The following is a 16,071-nucleotide window of genomic DNA, read 5'->3' on the forward strand; positions in this document are numbered from 1 at the left end:
GCTTAAAGAAAAGTAAAGAAGAATGGAAGAATGTTTTGAATAGCAATTTGTGGGAATTAGAAGATGTTGAAAGAGGTCTTTTTTCACCATTGTTACTGAGTTACTATGATTTGTCATCACCACTGAAATGGTGTTTCTCATGTTGTGTTGTCTTTCCAAAAAATCATATCTTTGATGTTGATGAGTTGGTATATATGTGGACAACACACGGATTTGTTGAGTCAAAGGAAAATATGGAGGTGGAAATCATGGCACGAGAATACTTTGAAAATTTAGTCATTTGCTCTTTCTTCCAAGAATGCAAGGAATATAAACGGTTTGGCACGAGATACAAAATGCATGATATAGTGCATGACTTTGCACAATCAATTACTGAAGCTCGCCATTTGGGATATTCAAGAGGGTCCCAATTTCCTCCATCTATTGATAGATCCAAAAATCTACGCACTGTCATCTTTTTTAATCATAGTGATTATGACATATCCAATTTAGTCCAGAATTTTAGCCGTTTACGGGTATTAACTTTGCACTTCATGATGGAACTTCTGGATACAATAGGAAATCTAATACATTTAAGGTATCTCGATTTGTATGAGTGTAAAGAATATGTTTCTTTTCGCAAATGCGAAATGCCTGAAATTATATGTAATCCATGCAATTTACAATTTTTGAGGCTTGGTGAGTCTATGAGTTCACCCAAAATATTACCACAGGAAATAGGTAAATTAATTAACTTAAGACTTCTTATTGTATATAATTTAGTGATTCCAAGAGGGATTGGAAGATTGACTTCTCTTAGAACATTAAATAGTGTCCTCATAAGTGGTGAGGATAGCAAAGGAAGTAAACTTGAAGAATTAAAAAATTTGAACCATCTTCGTGATTTGTATCTATCTTTTAATGAAGGGTTTGATCCGATTGCCTTGGCTCCGAATGATAGAAGAATTGTGAGTAATGTATTAAGTTTAAATGCGTTAAAGCCACCTCAAGAATTGTGAGATGTTACGCATTAGTTATTACCGGGGCACCACATTGTCTCCTATTTGGTTGGCGTCTTTAACCAATTTGAAAGAGCTTTGTCTCTATTACGCCAGGGAGTTAATGAGTTTGCCTTCTTTGGGGATGATTCCGAGCCTCGAATCATTAACTATATCGTTTGCGCAGAGATTGAAAAAAGTTGGAGTTGATTTTTTGGGAATAGAATCTGAAAACAAGAAAGAAGACATGAAAATATTCCCAAATTTGAAATATCTCGAATTCTTTGGTTTGGGCGAGTGGGAAGAATGGATTGGAGGAACGAGAGAAGGAGGAAAAGAAGACGAAGACTGTATTACTATAATGCCGCGTCTTCAAAAGTTGACAATTCACTACTGCAGAAAGTTAAAGTCGTTGCCGGATTTCCTGCGAACAACTCCATTGAAGGAATTGGAGATCGGTGACTGTCCAATTATCAAGAAACGTTGCCGAAGAGAGACAGGAGTGGACTGGCGCAACATTTCTCACATCCCAATCATCAAATTAACTGATACTCCATTCCCTACGTTGCGGTAACTAGTTCGGCTTCTTCTTTTATTTTGAAAACAAATACTATCAATTAAATATTCTCATTTTCTGGTTAAAATTCCGACGGAAAATAAATTACTAACAACGTAGATTTATGAAATTTAACTATTCACATAAATTTGAATTAGTGCGGTTTACTGTTGTTGCTTAGATTCAGAGCTATATTGTGATGTATCCAAAATTGATTGATGGGTTTAATAAAATTTCACAAATAATTTTAAAAAAATATAAGTTTGGAATTTTAGATAGACTAATCAAATGAACAGAGTCACAAAATTTTAACTCTCATTTGCATTTAAAAGTAAACAACTAAATTCAAATGCCTACCTCTTTCTATTTCATTTGCGGTTTAATATTTTATATGGGTCTTGCTCATTTTCTTGATTTCAGGTAAACAAACAATGACCTTTCCGTAATTTTATCAAATTCTGGCAAAACTCACAACGACACTGTCAGCAATGGTTTTCTGAAGGGCGTGTGAGCAAGTCTGAATCAATAAAGGGTAACTTCTTGCTCTTCTGCTACTTCTGCCATTTGGCTGAAACATCAATTTATTATTTTAATTATCTCTCAAAAACTCCCACCAAAGAAATTACTAGCAACTTTGTCAAATTTAGGCCAAACTCACAACAACCCCATCACCAATTATTCTATCTAGTAAGACCACTATTTGCAACATTACCGGAATGCATGTGTGAATATAACGAAGAATTTTTGTTTTTATTTTTTAAAATGAACCCAAACTGAATAGTGCTGAAACTTTACTAGTAGATTTTTATTATTGGGGGATAACTCGTGCTGCCAGATCCTATGTGGAAGCTGTCAAAGCTCCAGTGCAGGCAAGGCCAAAGCCTGTTCAGCAGCCCTTTATCAAAGAAAAAGTCAAGGATGGTGTTGTGAAGAATATTTTGGACCTTCCGAGTGACAATACACAGGTAGTAGTTTCAGAAAAGCAGGCCGGAAGTCTTCCCCAGGCAGCCGTGGGTGGTGGTGAGGGTGAAGAAGGTGGTATTAATGGTAAGACTATTATTAAGGAGAAAATCCCGGAAGGTAATAATCACAATATTCCTTTCAAGTTCAATTTGAATTCAAATATTGTTGAGTTTGGAAAGTTGCATGATAATAGGAAGTCACGTTGGCTAGGGAGAGGATTGATTGTGGAGGTGAATGAGTTTGGAAAGAGGCGGGTTTCTTGGGATGGTATTAAGGGTGGTAAACAAGCTGGCAAATGGGTAGCAAGGGAGAGTATTAATGCTCAGATTAAAACAGGAGGCCTGGACCCGTGCATTCAGAAAACCCAAACTCTTTTGGGTAATACAGTGGGTCTGTTGGGCACTAAATCTTCTAATTTGGGCCTGGGCTGGTCAAGCCCATGTAACATGGAGACTGGAGAGAGCTCTTCTAGTGGCCCATCTGTACTGGAGTCTTTTAACCAGCCCTTGGTCTCGCTTACGACTACGACACCAGTGATGATTTCTCCTTTAGCAGTGACGGAAGTGGCAGTTGAGGGTGATCGGCTCAGCCCAACTCGACTGGCTCAGCCTCCCTTTGTGCCGACAGGACCGGCGGTAGTGAACCAAGCCTCCAACGAACCTCTATCGGCGATCAATGCTCCGAATGGGTCGCTGGGTGGCTTCCATGTTGCCGATATGAAGTCCGTTGAGGAACCGGCTCACATGGAAGAGTCAGGGGAGTTCCAGTGCTCCGGCGAGAGACTGAGCGACCCACTTGTGACTGATTCGAAGCTCGTCGATCGTGAGTCGGGGTCAGTTGTTCACGGCACTGTTGTGGAGGCAGACTTGAGTGTCGATAGAGCACCGGCATGCTCCCCTGTTGTCGCTGATCAAAACGTGGACCAAGGGACTGGGTTTTTGGTTGCCGATACAGGTCTTGGAGCTCGTGTGACAACTATTGAAAATTCTGGGTGTCCAGTTCAGGTTCAGAGCCAAGTGAGGGTGGTTTCGGACTTGAATGTTCCTATTTCTGAGGTGGGTTGTGGGTCGGTTGACTCTGAGGTTTCTAGACTGATTTGGGATGCTTCTTTGCCTTTGGGTAAGGGTGAGGAGGCTGTTAATCCTGAGGTCATTACACCTCTGGCTCTGTGGGACCCAAATGGTTCTCTTGATCTCGTCTCTATGGATGATGGCTCGGATGGGATTTCAGTGGAAGAGGTTTTGGAGCCTTCAGAATGGGTGAGCAGGATGATTAGAGATTTTGGTACCTATGTGGGTTTCCCAATTGATTGTTGCGAGAGACAGTGTATTGATTTTTTTCAAAAACTTGAGAGGGTTTGGGAGCAGCAAGCAACTGCTGTTACCACTCGTCGGGTAAGCAATTCAAACCAAAAGGGGATGAGGGAGTTAAGAAATTTGTTTTCATCTATTAATTATGATGGGTGTTCTGGTAGAAGTACTAGAGGCAGTTTGAAATCCTCTAGTTTGGGTTTATTTGTTGGTAAATGAATTTAAAAATGCTGTCATGGAATGTGAGGGGTTTGAATAATCCTCATAAGAGAGATGTTGTGAAGAATCTTTTACGGGAATGGAAGTGTGATATCGTTTGTGTTCAAGAATCTAAACTTGACAGCACAAATTCCAGATTGGTTAAAAGTCTCTGGGGTAGTCCCTTTGTAGACTGGGGGGCTTTAGATGCCATACATACATCTGGGGGTGTTATTCTGATGTGGGATAGACGGGTTTTTGAGAGAGTAGATTCAGTGGTTGGAAGTTTTTCAATTTCTGTTGTGTTGAAGGGTGTGTCAGATGGCTTTGAATGGATTTGTTCAGGGGTGTATGGACCGACTGATGGAAGTCTTAGGGATGCTATGTGGGCAGAATTAGACTCAGTGAGATCACGGTGGGCTGGGGCTTGGTGCTTGTTGGGGGATTTCAATGTTATCCGTTACCCGGCTGAGAGACTTGGCTGTAACTCGTTCAGTCCAGCCATGTTTAAATTCTCGGATTTCATTGCTAAGCATTCGCTGATTGATCTGCCTTTGGTAGGAGGTGAATATACTTGGTTTCGAGACTCTGATAGTCCTTCTATGTCCAGACTTGATAGAGTTTTGATGACAGCAGATTGGGAAGAGCATTTCTTAGATGTGACTCAAAGAACTCTCCCCAGGGTGGTGTCGGATCATTGTCCTTTGCTAGTAGAGGCTGGTGGTATGTCGAGGGGGAAAAGCCCTTTTAGATTTGAAAATATGTGGTTAAAAGTGGAGGGTTTTGTGGATATGGTTCGTCATTGGTGGAATGGTTATCATTTCATAGGACCTCCAAGTTATGTTCTAGCTTGTAAATTGAAAGCTCTTAAAAGGGATTTGAAGCATTGGAACAAGAATGTTTTTGGTGATGTAGCTTTTAGGAAAAAGAGTCTTTTGGCAGAGCTCTTAGACATTGACTCAAGAGAAGAGATGCAGGTGTTGACTCAAGAGGATAGGGCTAGAAGGTTGGTGGTTAAATCTGATATAGATTTTCTAGCTTCCTTGGAAGAGATTTCTTGGAGGCAGAAATCCAAGGCTCTTTTTATCAAGGAAGGGGATAACAACACACGGTTCTTTCATAGAATTGCCAATTCCCATAGGCGAACAAATCAGATTAGGGGAGTGGAGGTGAATGGCGTTCTCTTTGAGGAGGAATCAGATGTTACGGATCAAGTGGTGGATTTTTACAAGAGATTATATCAGGAACCAGAAACTTGGAGACCTACTATTGATGGGTTAGAGTTCGCTTGTCTAGACGAAACTGAGAGGTCTATGTTGGAGAGAGAGTTTGAGAAGGAGGAGATTCTTAAGGCTCTTAAGGAGGCGGAAGGCGATAAGGCCCCTGGGCCAGATGGGTTTACTATGGCATTCTTTCAGAAATGCTGGAGTGTTTTAGAAGGGGATATATTGGCTTTCTTCAAAGATTTTCACAGTCAGTGTGTTTTTGAGAAATCTCTTAATGCCACGTTTCTTTGTTTGATCCCCAAGAAGACTAATGCAGTAAATATCAAAGACTTTCGCCCTATTAGTCTTGTGGGCAGTCTTTATAAACTGTTGGCTAAGGTGTTGGCTCATAGGCTTCGAGGAGTTTTGGATAAACTGATATCGGACTCTCAAAACTCTTTTGTGGGAGGGAGACAAATCCTTGATTCAGTTCTTGTTGCTAATGAATGCTTAGACAGCAGGTTGAAGTGTGGTATTCCAGGTGTTATAATAAAGCTGGACATTGAGAAGGCTTATGATCATGTGAACTGGAATGCACTATTTTACCTTATGGAAAGGATGGGTTTTGGGGCAAGGTGGAGTAGGTGGATCAAGGCATGCATCTCTACAGTTAAATTCTCTGTTCTGGTTAATGGATCTCCTGCAGGCTTTTTTGGTAGTTCTCGTGGTCTTCGCCAAGGGGATCCTTTATCTCCACTTCTATTTCTTATGATTATGGAAGTGTTGAGTAGACTATTGAAGAGGACAGAAAATGGTGGTTTTCTTTGTGGATTTAAAGCGGGGTCTCATAGACATGGGGGTATTCATATTTCTCACCTTCTTTTTGCTGATGACACTATACTGTTTTGTGATGCTGCTAGGGACCAGTTATTATATGTGCGGATGGTGCTGATCTTCTTTGAAGCTATTACAGGCCTAAAAGTGAATGTAGGCAAGAGTGAGATTGTTCCTGTTGGTGATGTTGGGGATTTGAATGGTTTGGCTCGTATCCTTTGCTGCAAGGTGGGCACTCTGCCTATGAGATATTTGGGCATGCCCCTTGGGGCACATTATAAGGATTCATCAATTTGGAATCCTATTATTGAAAAAATGGAGAAATGGTTGGCTGGATGGAAAAGGCTGTATTTGTCGAAAGGAGGTACGCTTATTTTGTTAAAAAGTACCCTATCGAGCCTTCCCACCTACTTTTTATCGTTATTTACTATCCCTCAGGCTGTGGCTGCAAGAATTGAAAGAATTCAGAGGAATTTCCTTTGGGGGGCCTTAGAGGATGTTTTTAAATATCCTTTAGTTGCTTGGGATAAGGTATGCCTGCCAGTTGAATGTGGTGGTTTGGGAATCCGGAGAGTTGGGCTGTTTAACAAGGCTTTGCTTGGGAAGTGGTTGTGGCGGTTTGGGAAAGAAAATTATAGATTATGGCGTCAGGTTATAGCAGACAAATATGGAGAGGCGAGAGGAGGTTGGTGCACTAGAGGGGTCAGAGTTGCTCACGGGTGTGGGATGTGGAGGAGTATTCAAAAAGGAACAGGGAAGTTCTTTAGCCAGATTTTGTTTACTGTGGGGGAGGGCAGCTGTGTTAGATTTTGGCATGACCCATGGTGTGGGCCTACTCCTTTAAAGGACCTCTTCCCTTCCATGTATGATTGCTCTATTGCTAAAGAAGCATGGGTCTCTGACTTGGTTGTATCAAATTCAGAAGGAGGTAGGAGTTGGAATTTATTGTTTCGTCATGGTCCTCAGGATTGGCAGGCGAACACTGTCTATTCATTCTTTGAGTTTATTTATTCCTCTATGCCAAGGGGTGAAGGGGAGGATCAGCTGGTCTGGAGGTTGACTACATCTGGTGTTTTTGATGTGCGCTCTTTTTATAAGCTACTATCTAGTCCTACCACTGATGCCTTTCCTTGGGAATGTATATGGCGTACTAAGGTGCCTAAACGGGTGTCTTTCTTCTTATGGACAGCAGCTAATGATGGGATACTCACTATTGACAACCTTATTAAGAAAGGTCAGTTTTTGGTTAATAGGTGTTGCTTGTGTTGTTGTGATGGAGAATCAGTGAACCACCTTCTTCTTCACTGTAAGTTCTCTCATGCCTTATGGTGTGAAGTTTTTGCAGTGTTTGGGATTCAATGGGTAATGCCAAGGTCAGTGAAATCTTTTTTCTTTATTTGGAGAAACTGGTTTGGAAAGCATCTTTCAATCATTTGGAACATGGTCCCGGCATGTTTAATGTGGTTAGTATGGCAGGAACGTAATGCCCGCATTTTTGAAGACGAGGCGAGAACTTTGGAACATCTAAAATGTTTACTTTTTCGTACTCTGTTTCTTTGGGCTCGTATTTGGGGGTGTACGAATTGTACTGTGGTAGCGGATTTTTTAGCTTCTATTTCTTTTAGCTCTTGATCTTCTTGTATTTGTTTCATTGTTCAAAGTGTTCACCATCGTGAACATGATGTTCAATTTTTTTTAATAAAAGTCTTATTACCTATCAAAAAAAAAGATTTTTATTATTGGCATCTGGCCTTGTTATATAATATTCTTATTTTTACTATCTACAACTTATGCAACATTCTATCCTTAATTTTGAGGGCTTGAGTGTGTAGTTGCTAATCTTCAGGCTTTGATGTTACAACTTTAAAAGTTTGAATCTGGATGCATATAGATTTCTTGTCTTAGTGATGTGTTTCTTGTCAATGAAGATGGGGAAGAGTGGGATGTTACCACCAAGGGTTGAGGGGAGAATTTGATAAATACTTGCTATTTGTTGCAATCCATAGTTGCCCATTTTGAAAAGGACACCGTAAAAAGTGGAGAGGAGAAGATTGGACCAGTCCTAACTTGCTTGATTTAGGCACTTAAATTTTGCTTCTTGAATATGTTACTCTATCCTTTCTACTTTTTTTCTTTTCTCTAATTTATTTCCGCATTTGTTTTTTGTTCTATGATCAATAATTATTATTTTTTTAACCTAATAAAATACCCTAGGAATTTTTTGCTCTCCTTCAGTCTAGACATTATGTAAAATATTTCTCAATCTTAACATCATATCATAGTGCTTTTTGTAGAAAGCTCTGTTATGACTTCAAAGATGCTAGTAACATTTGTACATAATCTTTTATCTTTCTTTATCAATGCTAGAAAATTATTATTTCTTCATTCTATGAGTAATACTAGAAGGCAAACCATGGTGCAATGGTAAGTGCCCTCCACCCAAACCATGTGTAGTTAGGGCAAAGGCATGGCATTGGGTATAACAATTCTATGAGTAATACTACTATAAAGAAGAGAGAGGGGCATTCAAAGCTTAAAAATGTTATTGGTAGTTATCAAGTTGTAAAGTTATAGGGTTAGGTACTTGCTAGTTATCTATTTATAAAGTAATATTGTATTGTTATTTCTTGTCTTAGTGTTTGAAGTACTTCATTACATGGAAGTGTGTGAAGTGCACAAAGTGACCATCAAGGATTCGGGCAAGAAGGAGACAAAATACCTTGGATTATGTACTCTTCTACTGTAAGGCATATCTCAATATTTCTGCTTAATCATCTTTCTGTTTTTACTTATAATCTTCTCCATCTATAAAAACCTCCTGCTGAATATCTAATTCTCTTTTGGCCTTATTTCAACCAAACATCAGATTTGGGGGAGTACATTTTGTGATGAAGCAAAGTGTCACTCATGGATGCACATTTTAATGTTTGTAAGTGGGTTTTCAACATCTAATGCATAGTAGTGAAGCCCACTGTAGGAATTGACATTCTAATGTTGGAAATAGTCTGTACAACTAGTCGCCCAAAAATTTATAAAAAAGAAGAAGAAAGACAAAGCATTGCTAAGTACTCTTTGGATTGCTCGTGTATGGCTCATGATGCTCATTCCTAGTTTAATGCTTAGGCTTTGAAATACGTTTGGTATTTGCAAAGAAGTCTAAAAATCAAAATTTAAATTGCTTGCTATTGTTTCAAAACATCAAAATTGATGGTGACTATGTGCGTAAAGAGTTAAAGACCTTTGTTGTTTTAGTTATCTTGTCTTTCTTTTGCAGTTCAAATGCCTATACTATTTTCTGAGTTCGTGGCTTCAGCCTTCCTGCACAGTCAGCAACTTATTTTCCAAGTACATGAACCAAATAAACTCTGGGTTCTGGTAGACTGGTACTGCATATCTCATCTCAAAAGGTACCTATTAAGTCTTATTTTTCTCATAATATACTTTTTTGTTAGCCTTTTCATATTATCTGAGAAGTAGAACAATATAATTATGTAATTATCATTGTGAATTTTGTATCATTACTATAAATATTGCTCAATGTCATTCTGCTGTGTTTATGTGAGTTTGAATTCATTGTGAACGAATAGCAACTTACTGGGGATTAGAGGTCTAGTCCAAGCCTGCTTTGACATAATGTTCATATAAATAATTGTCTTACATAAAATGTTTCATTGAAATAATGGTCTTATATCTAGCATACTAAAGAACTTTCTTAAATTTTCAATATGTTGTACACTTTATCAAGAAATTGCTAGAAGCCTAGAATTCATGGGTGGGGAATCAAACACCGGATTGATGTTGGGATGGATGGAGGTTAGAAAAGCTTAATCATTGTGAGTATAATTGTTCTTTTCTAGAAAAGGGCAATAGAAGAGAAGTTTGCCCATTATTTTCCATTGATAAAATCATTTTGTTTTCAGAAGTAAAAAATTTCCATTTGATCGGCAATAAATAAACCTATAGTTGAAACTTTTCATTTCTCAGGCTTTACTCATAAGTATATTTTCTGTTTTCTCCCCTTCATCCTAAATCAATGACCTCATTTGTAAAACTTATGCAGTCTAAGCCTATTGGAGAAGAGTTGTCTATACTGTTGAAAATTGTTAGGCAAGGATGCACCTCAAAATAGAATGCACTGAACCTCTTTCATCAACAGGTTTATCGTGGTTTGCCATCCAAACAACTGTGGGAGTTGAGTACTTGTTTAACCATATGGCAAAGCAAAAGGCATTATATCCAACAGGGAAACCCCAGCAGAGAATTCACCATTTGCTGAAACCAATTTGTCAGTTGGTTTCTCAACTGGAAGAGATGTGCCTCTAAGAGTGTCTAGTGTATTAGATGAAGATAGAGGAAGAGTTGTAGCAGACATAGATCAATGAAGAAAATTGAGATATCCATAAGAAATGCAAGAGGTATTGCACGATTGAGATCTTTCTACTTGTTAAATATTCTTCATTATATATAATTGAAGAAGGAAATGTTCTGCCCACTTCTTAAATAATCTTTCTACTTGTTTGCCTGCCCACTAGTTTCGCACACCAAGACTTTTTATGTGATGTATAACCAAGAAAATATAATAAAAAAATAAATGAAAAAACAAGTGAAAAGACAATGAATATAGACCAACTTCTAAATGAAGATTTAAGATTGTGTATAGGTGATTCTATAATTCATGGTCAAGCTCTTGTTTCTGCATACCATTCATTATGATGGCTGATTGTATTCACATTCCAGCAAACATTTAATATTGATCTGTTGACTCGCTATATGCTTGGTTCAATTTAGACAGGCTTGAAGACATTGTTTTATATCCCAAAAATGGTAAATTTATTCAAGCAAGCATGGCATTGGAAAATTCCTCACTGGGAGGGCAAATCAGCCCAAGCAAAGCCTAGTCCAAGTACTGAGTGTATATTAAACTCAATTATGGCCTTGTTTGGTGGGGGATTGGGGGCCATGTTCTCTTTATGCTGTCTGATTTATTTTTTAAAATCAATATGATGATATAATGCAGTATATATAAGTATGTGCCATTGATATGCTAAAGGCTTGAGGGATTTTTTGTTTTACGTTTTAATTGTTGAGACCATTAATGAAAATTTTGGATTCAAAGCTATAATTTCTAGGGTGTTGCTCATAATGATCACAATGGTACTATCTTATCAACTTGGGATGATGTTTCCATCAACCATAAGAAGAGTTGAAAATAAGAGGTGTTTGTATTATTATTCCTCTAATGCATGCATCTTCAATGTTTGATGACATTATTTCCAGCAAAAACATTATTGACCACTCATATATAACAGCCTTTAACGCTTTCGCCTTGAATGATCTTCTTCCTTAGTTGGTGATTAATGAAAAAGCTTGTTGGCATAAGTTACATAAATTTTCTCTAATTTTGATTTAAACCATAAATTTTCTAATACTCTTCTCACGTACCAACATTTGTGTATATGAGAAATAAATTTTATGATAAGATATATTCTTGTTGTGACATTTCTTCCTCATTTTTCATGACAACCCTAACTCATTTGGAAATAATAGTATATTATTTGCCAATATTACAGTCCAATATGGTTTACTAGTTCCTCCTAGTAGCAGCCGGAGGGTGATACAAGTCAAACAAGTGGAATCTCACTTGAGATAGGGAGCAACCCAAAAACCTTGGTGGGAATGGACACACACTAACGAATATCAGTTGCACAATCTAAAAGGATATGCTTTCAGATTCAGAAGCTTGGGATGCAACTCAACTTCTATAGTGACATATTGGATTCAAAGTACAAATCAATTTATTGCAGGTTCTCAAGATTTCATTTTCATGTATTGACTATTGAATATGTATTGATTTAGGGTGTGTGCATTAGTGCTCTATATTTTGGAAAAGTATCTTATGAGACTGTTTCATGAGAATTTTCTCTCAAAACACGTGTGAGTCCCATTTATCACCTAATACCATAACAAAAACAAAGACTTAGTTCATTCAAAGTTTGTTTACACTTTCTAGTTTTCATCTTGTGTTTGAGTTCCTCAAGTCTTCGATTTGAAGCCTATCAAACTATTGAATGTTGTAAGAGTTTGATTTGGACACTTTCAAATTATTGAATATGTTATTTGGACACTATCAAACAATTGAATCTCAAAAGTCATATCAAATACGTTGCTTCTTTAAAAGCAGATAATCTATATAATATCTAAAAGCAAATTTAGAATAGGTACTCTCAACCATTTATAAAGATTATGTTGCATTTTCTTTATAAATGGTTGCATTTTGTTTAATTTCGTTATGGATTGTCTCAAAATGAGCAGGTTATTATTTTTGAGTAAAAACAATTTTATCAAGGTTATAGAAAAATCCTTGCACAGGTTGAACAAATAGATATCTCATGCTCTCTGGACCTTATTCAGGTTTGGTGCATGACAATGTACCAATTGTAGCAAAAAATATATGCAAAGTGTGTGAAAAGCTGCGAAATAACATAGAAAATCTAAACAAGGTCACTCTTACCCAACATCATAACGGCTTAATGGAGACTATCACCTAAAAATTTACACTGTATAACTCCCACATCTCATTAATGTCATTTTCAATCATTTTTACATGTGCATACTTAGAGGTTTGACGCTTTAAGCATAGAGCACAACTTTAAAGTTTCCTTTTATTTACCCTAATAGATGTGCAATGCATGACCTATTACCTAGTTTTGCGGCACCAGCATTTTCTATAAGCACTTAGGGTTTGTTTTTATTGACAAATACTAGGGGTGAGACGGTTATTTAGAAAATCACCTCACTTCCATAGAAAGTAAGCCCACTTCCACACTTATATGGATAAAATTCGTAAAGGGTACTCCTCTAATTTTGACACCCCATTCATTAGTGCTCTAAATCTCATCAAGAATTTTTTAAATAACTCAACCTCCCCAACATTACAAGATAAATGCACTAACATCATATGAATACGTTGAAAAAATAAATTAGATTAGAACTTCTAACATCTATAGCCAATAAAAAAAAAAAAAAAATAGTTTGTTTATAAAAATAAAAATTCACTCTTGCCCTTGGTCGTTATTTTAACACAACATTTACTTCCCAGATCTTAATCACTAGTCCGAAATACAAGATGGGTAATTATTGTCAATCTTTCAAACATTGTCCATCATTTCTAATGTCTTATATATGTGTGACAAGAGACGTAATTTGTATTATCGTCTATTTGTAGTCGAAGTCTTTCATCTCTACTAGGAACCATTCTTAGGAACTAAAACTTCATTGTTTTACAAATTTTAAGGGGCTTGAATAATCTAATAATCTCGGCACCATCGTACCATTCAGAATGCCTACTCATCCTCATTTTCTTCTCTCCACAAATATAAATGTATACTTTAAACAAATTAAGGCACAATTGTATCTTTATTATTCAATAGGAATGCATCTTGATACAAAACCATTTTTCTCACTTAACAATAAGAGAGTCTTTAGTGACATTTTTGTTCTGAGTTGTGCAGTCTCAGCCCCATATTCATTTACCAAGCTTCCCTAGCAATGTACTTCAAGACTCATGTGAAGGTGCTTCAACTTGATCATCAGGCAATACACCCAAATCAATCCTGCGTGCACTTCTCATCATCTCTGCAACTTTAACTTTGCGTGTGGTGATTAGAATTCTACTGCCTTGCACACCATATTTGAGTGTAATTCTGAACGGCTCCCACATTGTGAAGTCTTCTGTCCACACATCATCTAAAACAAGAAAAAACTTTTTTCCCTTAATTTTGTCACAAATTCCATCCAATAGACCTTGCAATGTAGTCATGTTAGGTGTTTGCCGATCAATAGATTCAAGGACTGCTTTGGCAAGCTTGCATTGATCGAAAGGATCAGAAACACAAACCCATATTTTTATTTGAAAATGAGCTTGCACCTCGCGATCATTGTAGGCTACTTGGGCAAGAGCCGTTTTTCCAATACCACCCGGGCCCACTAAAGAGATGATGTGGGGGTTTCTTTCTTCTTCACTACCCCTGCCCAATAGGATGCTCACTAATTCATCCTTAACCTCACCACGACCCGGAATTTCAGACACATCAACAAAGGAAGTAGATTTTGGTCGTTCAACTTCTTCAATGCTCCTTGTCAATTCAAACCCGTACATCTCCCTCTCTTTGTTAATCTCATCTAATTTTTCGTTCAGTTCTTTTATCTTATGAGCAATATCACGATGCTGAAGAAGACTAGTAACTGAAAAATCAAAGTTGAACAGGGGCCATACCTTCCTCCTCTTAGCAGTACCAGTTGCAGCTTCTTCTTCCTCATCTTTTTTCTCATTATCTTCTACGATCTTGGTGGCCGTGTTCCACTCATCCAACACGTTCTTCATCTGGTTGGATACCTCTTTGAGCTTATCTAACCAAAGCTTCACAGCTTTCTCCTTCACTTGCCTTTTCTTTGCATCGTTGAGCACTGCCTGAATGGTACGGAATTTGCTTTCAAGCTTTGGGACCTCTTCCTTGACATTTGCAATCAACTTGAACTCTGAAGTAATCATTGAAAAAAGCTGTGTCTTAATTTCTGAAACTTGTTGAACCCAATCCGCCCAATCCATAATTGGAAATTGATTTTTTTTTTTTTTTTTTTTTTTTTTTTGGAGAAGAATTGGATATTGAAGTTTGATGGATAAAACAAGAGACTGAAAGAGTTAAAAGGACGATGAAAGGAGAAACCAAATAGAAGCTGCTCATATATGGTCAATGTAGTCCACGCGGTTCATGACCTGTTCACACTGATGACTTCTTTTTCATTTTCTAAAAAAAAAAAAAAAAGAGGAAACTTCTCATCAACCCCCGGACAACAAAATTTAAAATATGTTACGTTTGGTTTGATCTCCTAATTAATTATTTTTTTAATTAAATGTTTCTACATTAGCGTGTATTTTATATTCTATTTTTCTTTTGATGCATTGTAACATTTCCTTTATTAGGACACTTTTATGAGTCCAATTGTTACATCCTTATCTATTAGTTTGTTTATATTACCTTTGATTTGATTTTTTTAATTTTTTTGTATTTTGTTAAGCATTTCTAAATTGGCATGTGTTTTGTATTTCATTTTCTTTTGATGCATTGTCAGTTGTAAAGTTTCTTTTATAACACTTTACGAGGGCAACTTTAAGTGAAATATTATAAATTTAATTTTTTTAATTTAAAATAAAAAATGGAAAGAAAACATAAAGGAAAAAATAAAATATGACACAGCAAATGAGATAGTGCAACAGAAGCATAACAATATTAAATGTTATGCTATATGTATAGATAGATAGATAGATAAGATTTGATTTTGTTTTTCCATTTTGTTAATTGATTATTTATGAATATTATCTAAAAGTAATATTCTCTATGATTAATTAATATGTGCAATTTTAAATTTAAAGAGAAAATTTTAAATAAAAAATTACGGTGACTATTATGCTGCTTCTATGCAGTAACTATAAAGTAAAAGTTATGTTAATAAACTTTAATGGACACAACAAAGCTCTTGAACAAGTTTAATGTCAACTAAGAATTTAAAAAAAAAAATCAAGTTTGAAAATAAAAATTGAGCTTTGTGTTAAGCTTGATTTTGATAACAAAGTAAACAAATCAAATTTGAGTACTATAGTTATTACTTTTCATCACAACTATCAGAGGTCTAATTCTAACAAAATAAAAACATCCTCAAAAATAATTTTCACCAGAAAGAAACTGCAACTTCCTTCCTCCAAGGAACCTCCAAGAAACCTCTAAGTATCTATAAGGAAGATAAGACTTAAGCGCAGTCTTGCTCTCTGTGTGAACTGTGTCCAGATACTTTTTGAAACTTCAAGGCACCATGCTTTAGCTTTTTACATTGCAACAATATCATGGAAAAATAACTCTTTGAACTTTCTAAGAACCATACCGACGGTCATTGCATTGCAGTCAAGCTTTTCACGTTGCAAAATCTCAAAAGCTTTGCTGAAACCAAAAATGTCTTCGTCAAACTTTTAA

General features: G+C 36.8%; 1 protein-coding gene across 6 annotated transcripts; it reads left to right on the forward strand.

The window, feature by feature from the left end:
- Positions 1–982: 982 nt before the first annotated feature.
- On the forward strand, positions 983–11,959 carry LOC126716603 (putative disease resistance protein At3g14460). Of its 6 annotated transcripts, none has more exons than XR_007652146.1 (6): positions 1,000–1,547; positions 1,954–2,065; positions 8,680–8,785; positions 9,318–9,450; positions 10,200–10,458; positions 11,614–11,959. XR_007652146.1 is itself a non-coding variant. In XM_050417438.1 (2 exons), the coding sequence occupies exons 1-2, from the start codon at positions 1,000–1,002 to the stop codon at positions 1,955–1,957; spliced, it is 552 nt and encodes a 183-aa protein (XP_050273395.1). In that variant the 5' UTR covers positions 983–999; the 3' UTR covers positions 1,958–2,256. The 6 variants fall into 6 exon arrangements, 1 of the variants encoding a protein (XP_050273395.1); XR_007652144.1 differs by having other exon boundaries at positions 1,002–1,547; positions 10,104–10,458; XR_007652148.1 differs by lacking the exon at positions 10,200–10,458 and having other exon boundaries at positions 995–1,547.
- Positions 11,960–16,071: the final 4,112 nt, after the last annotated feature.

This window comes from Quercus robur, chromosome 3 (genome assembly GCF_932294415.1).
Source record: "Quercus robur chromosome 3, dhQueRobu3.1, whole genome shotgun sequence".
NCBI lineage: Eukaryota > Viridiplantae > Streptophyta > Magnoliopsida > Fagales > Fagaceae > Quercus > Quercus robur.

Excerpts from the sequence above, each read along its gene's own strand:
- LOC126716603 (XM_050417438.1), top strand. The coding sequence starts at position 1,000 with ATGTTACGCATTAGTTATTACCGGGGCACCACATTGTCTCCTATTTGG.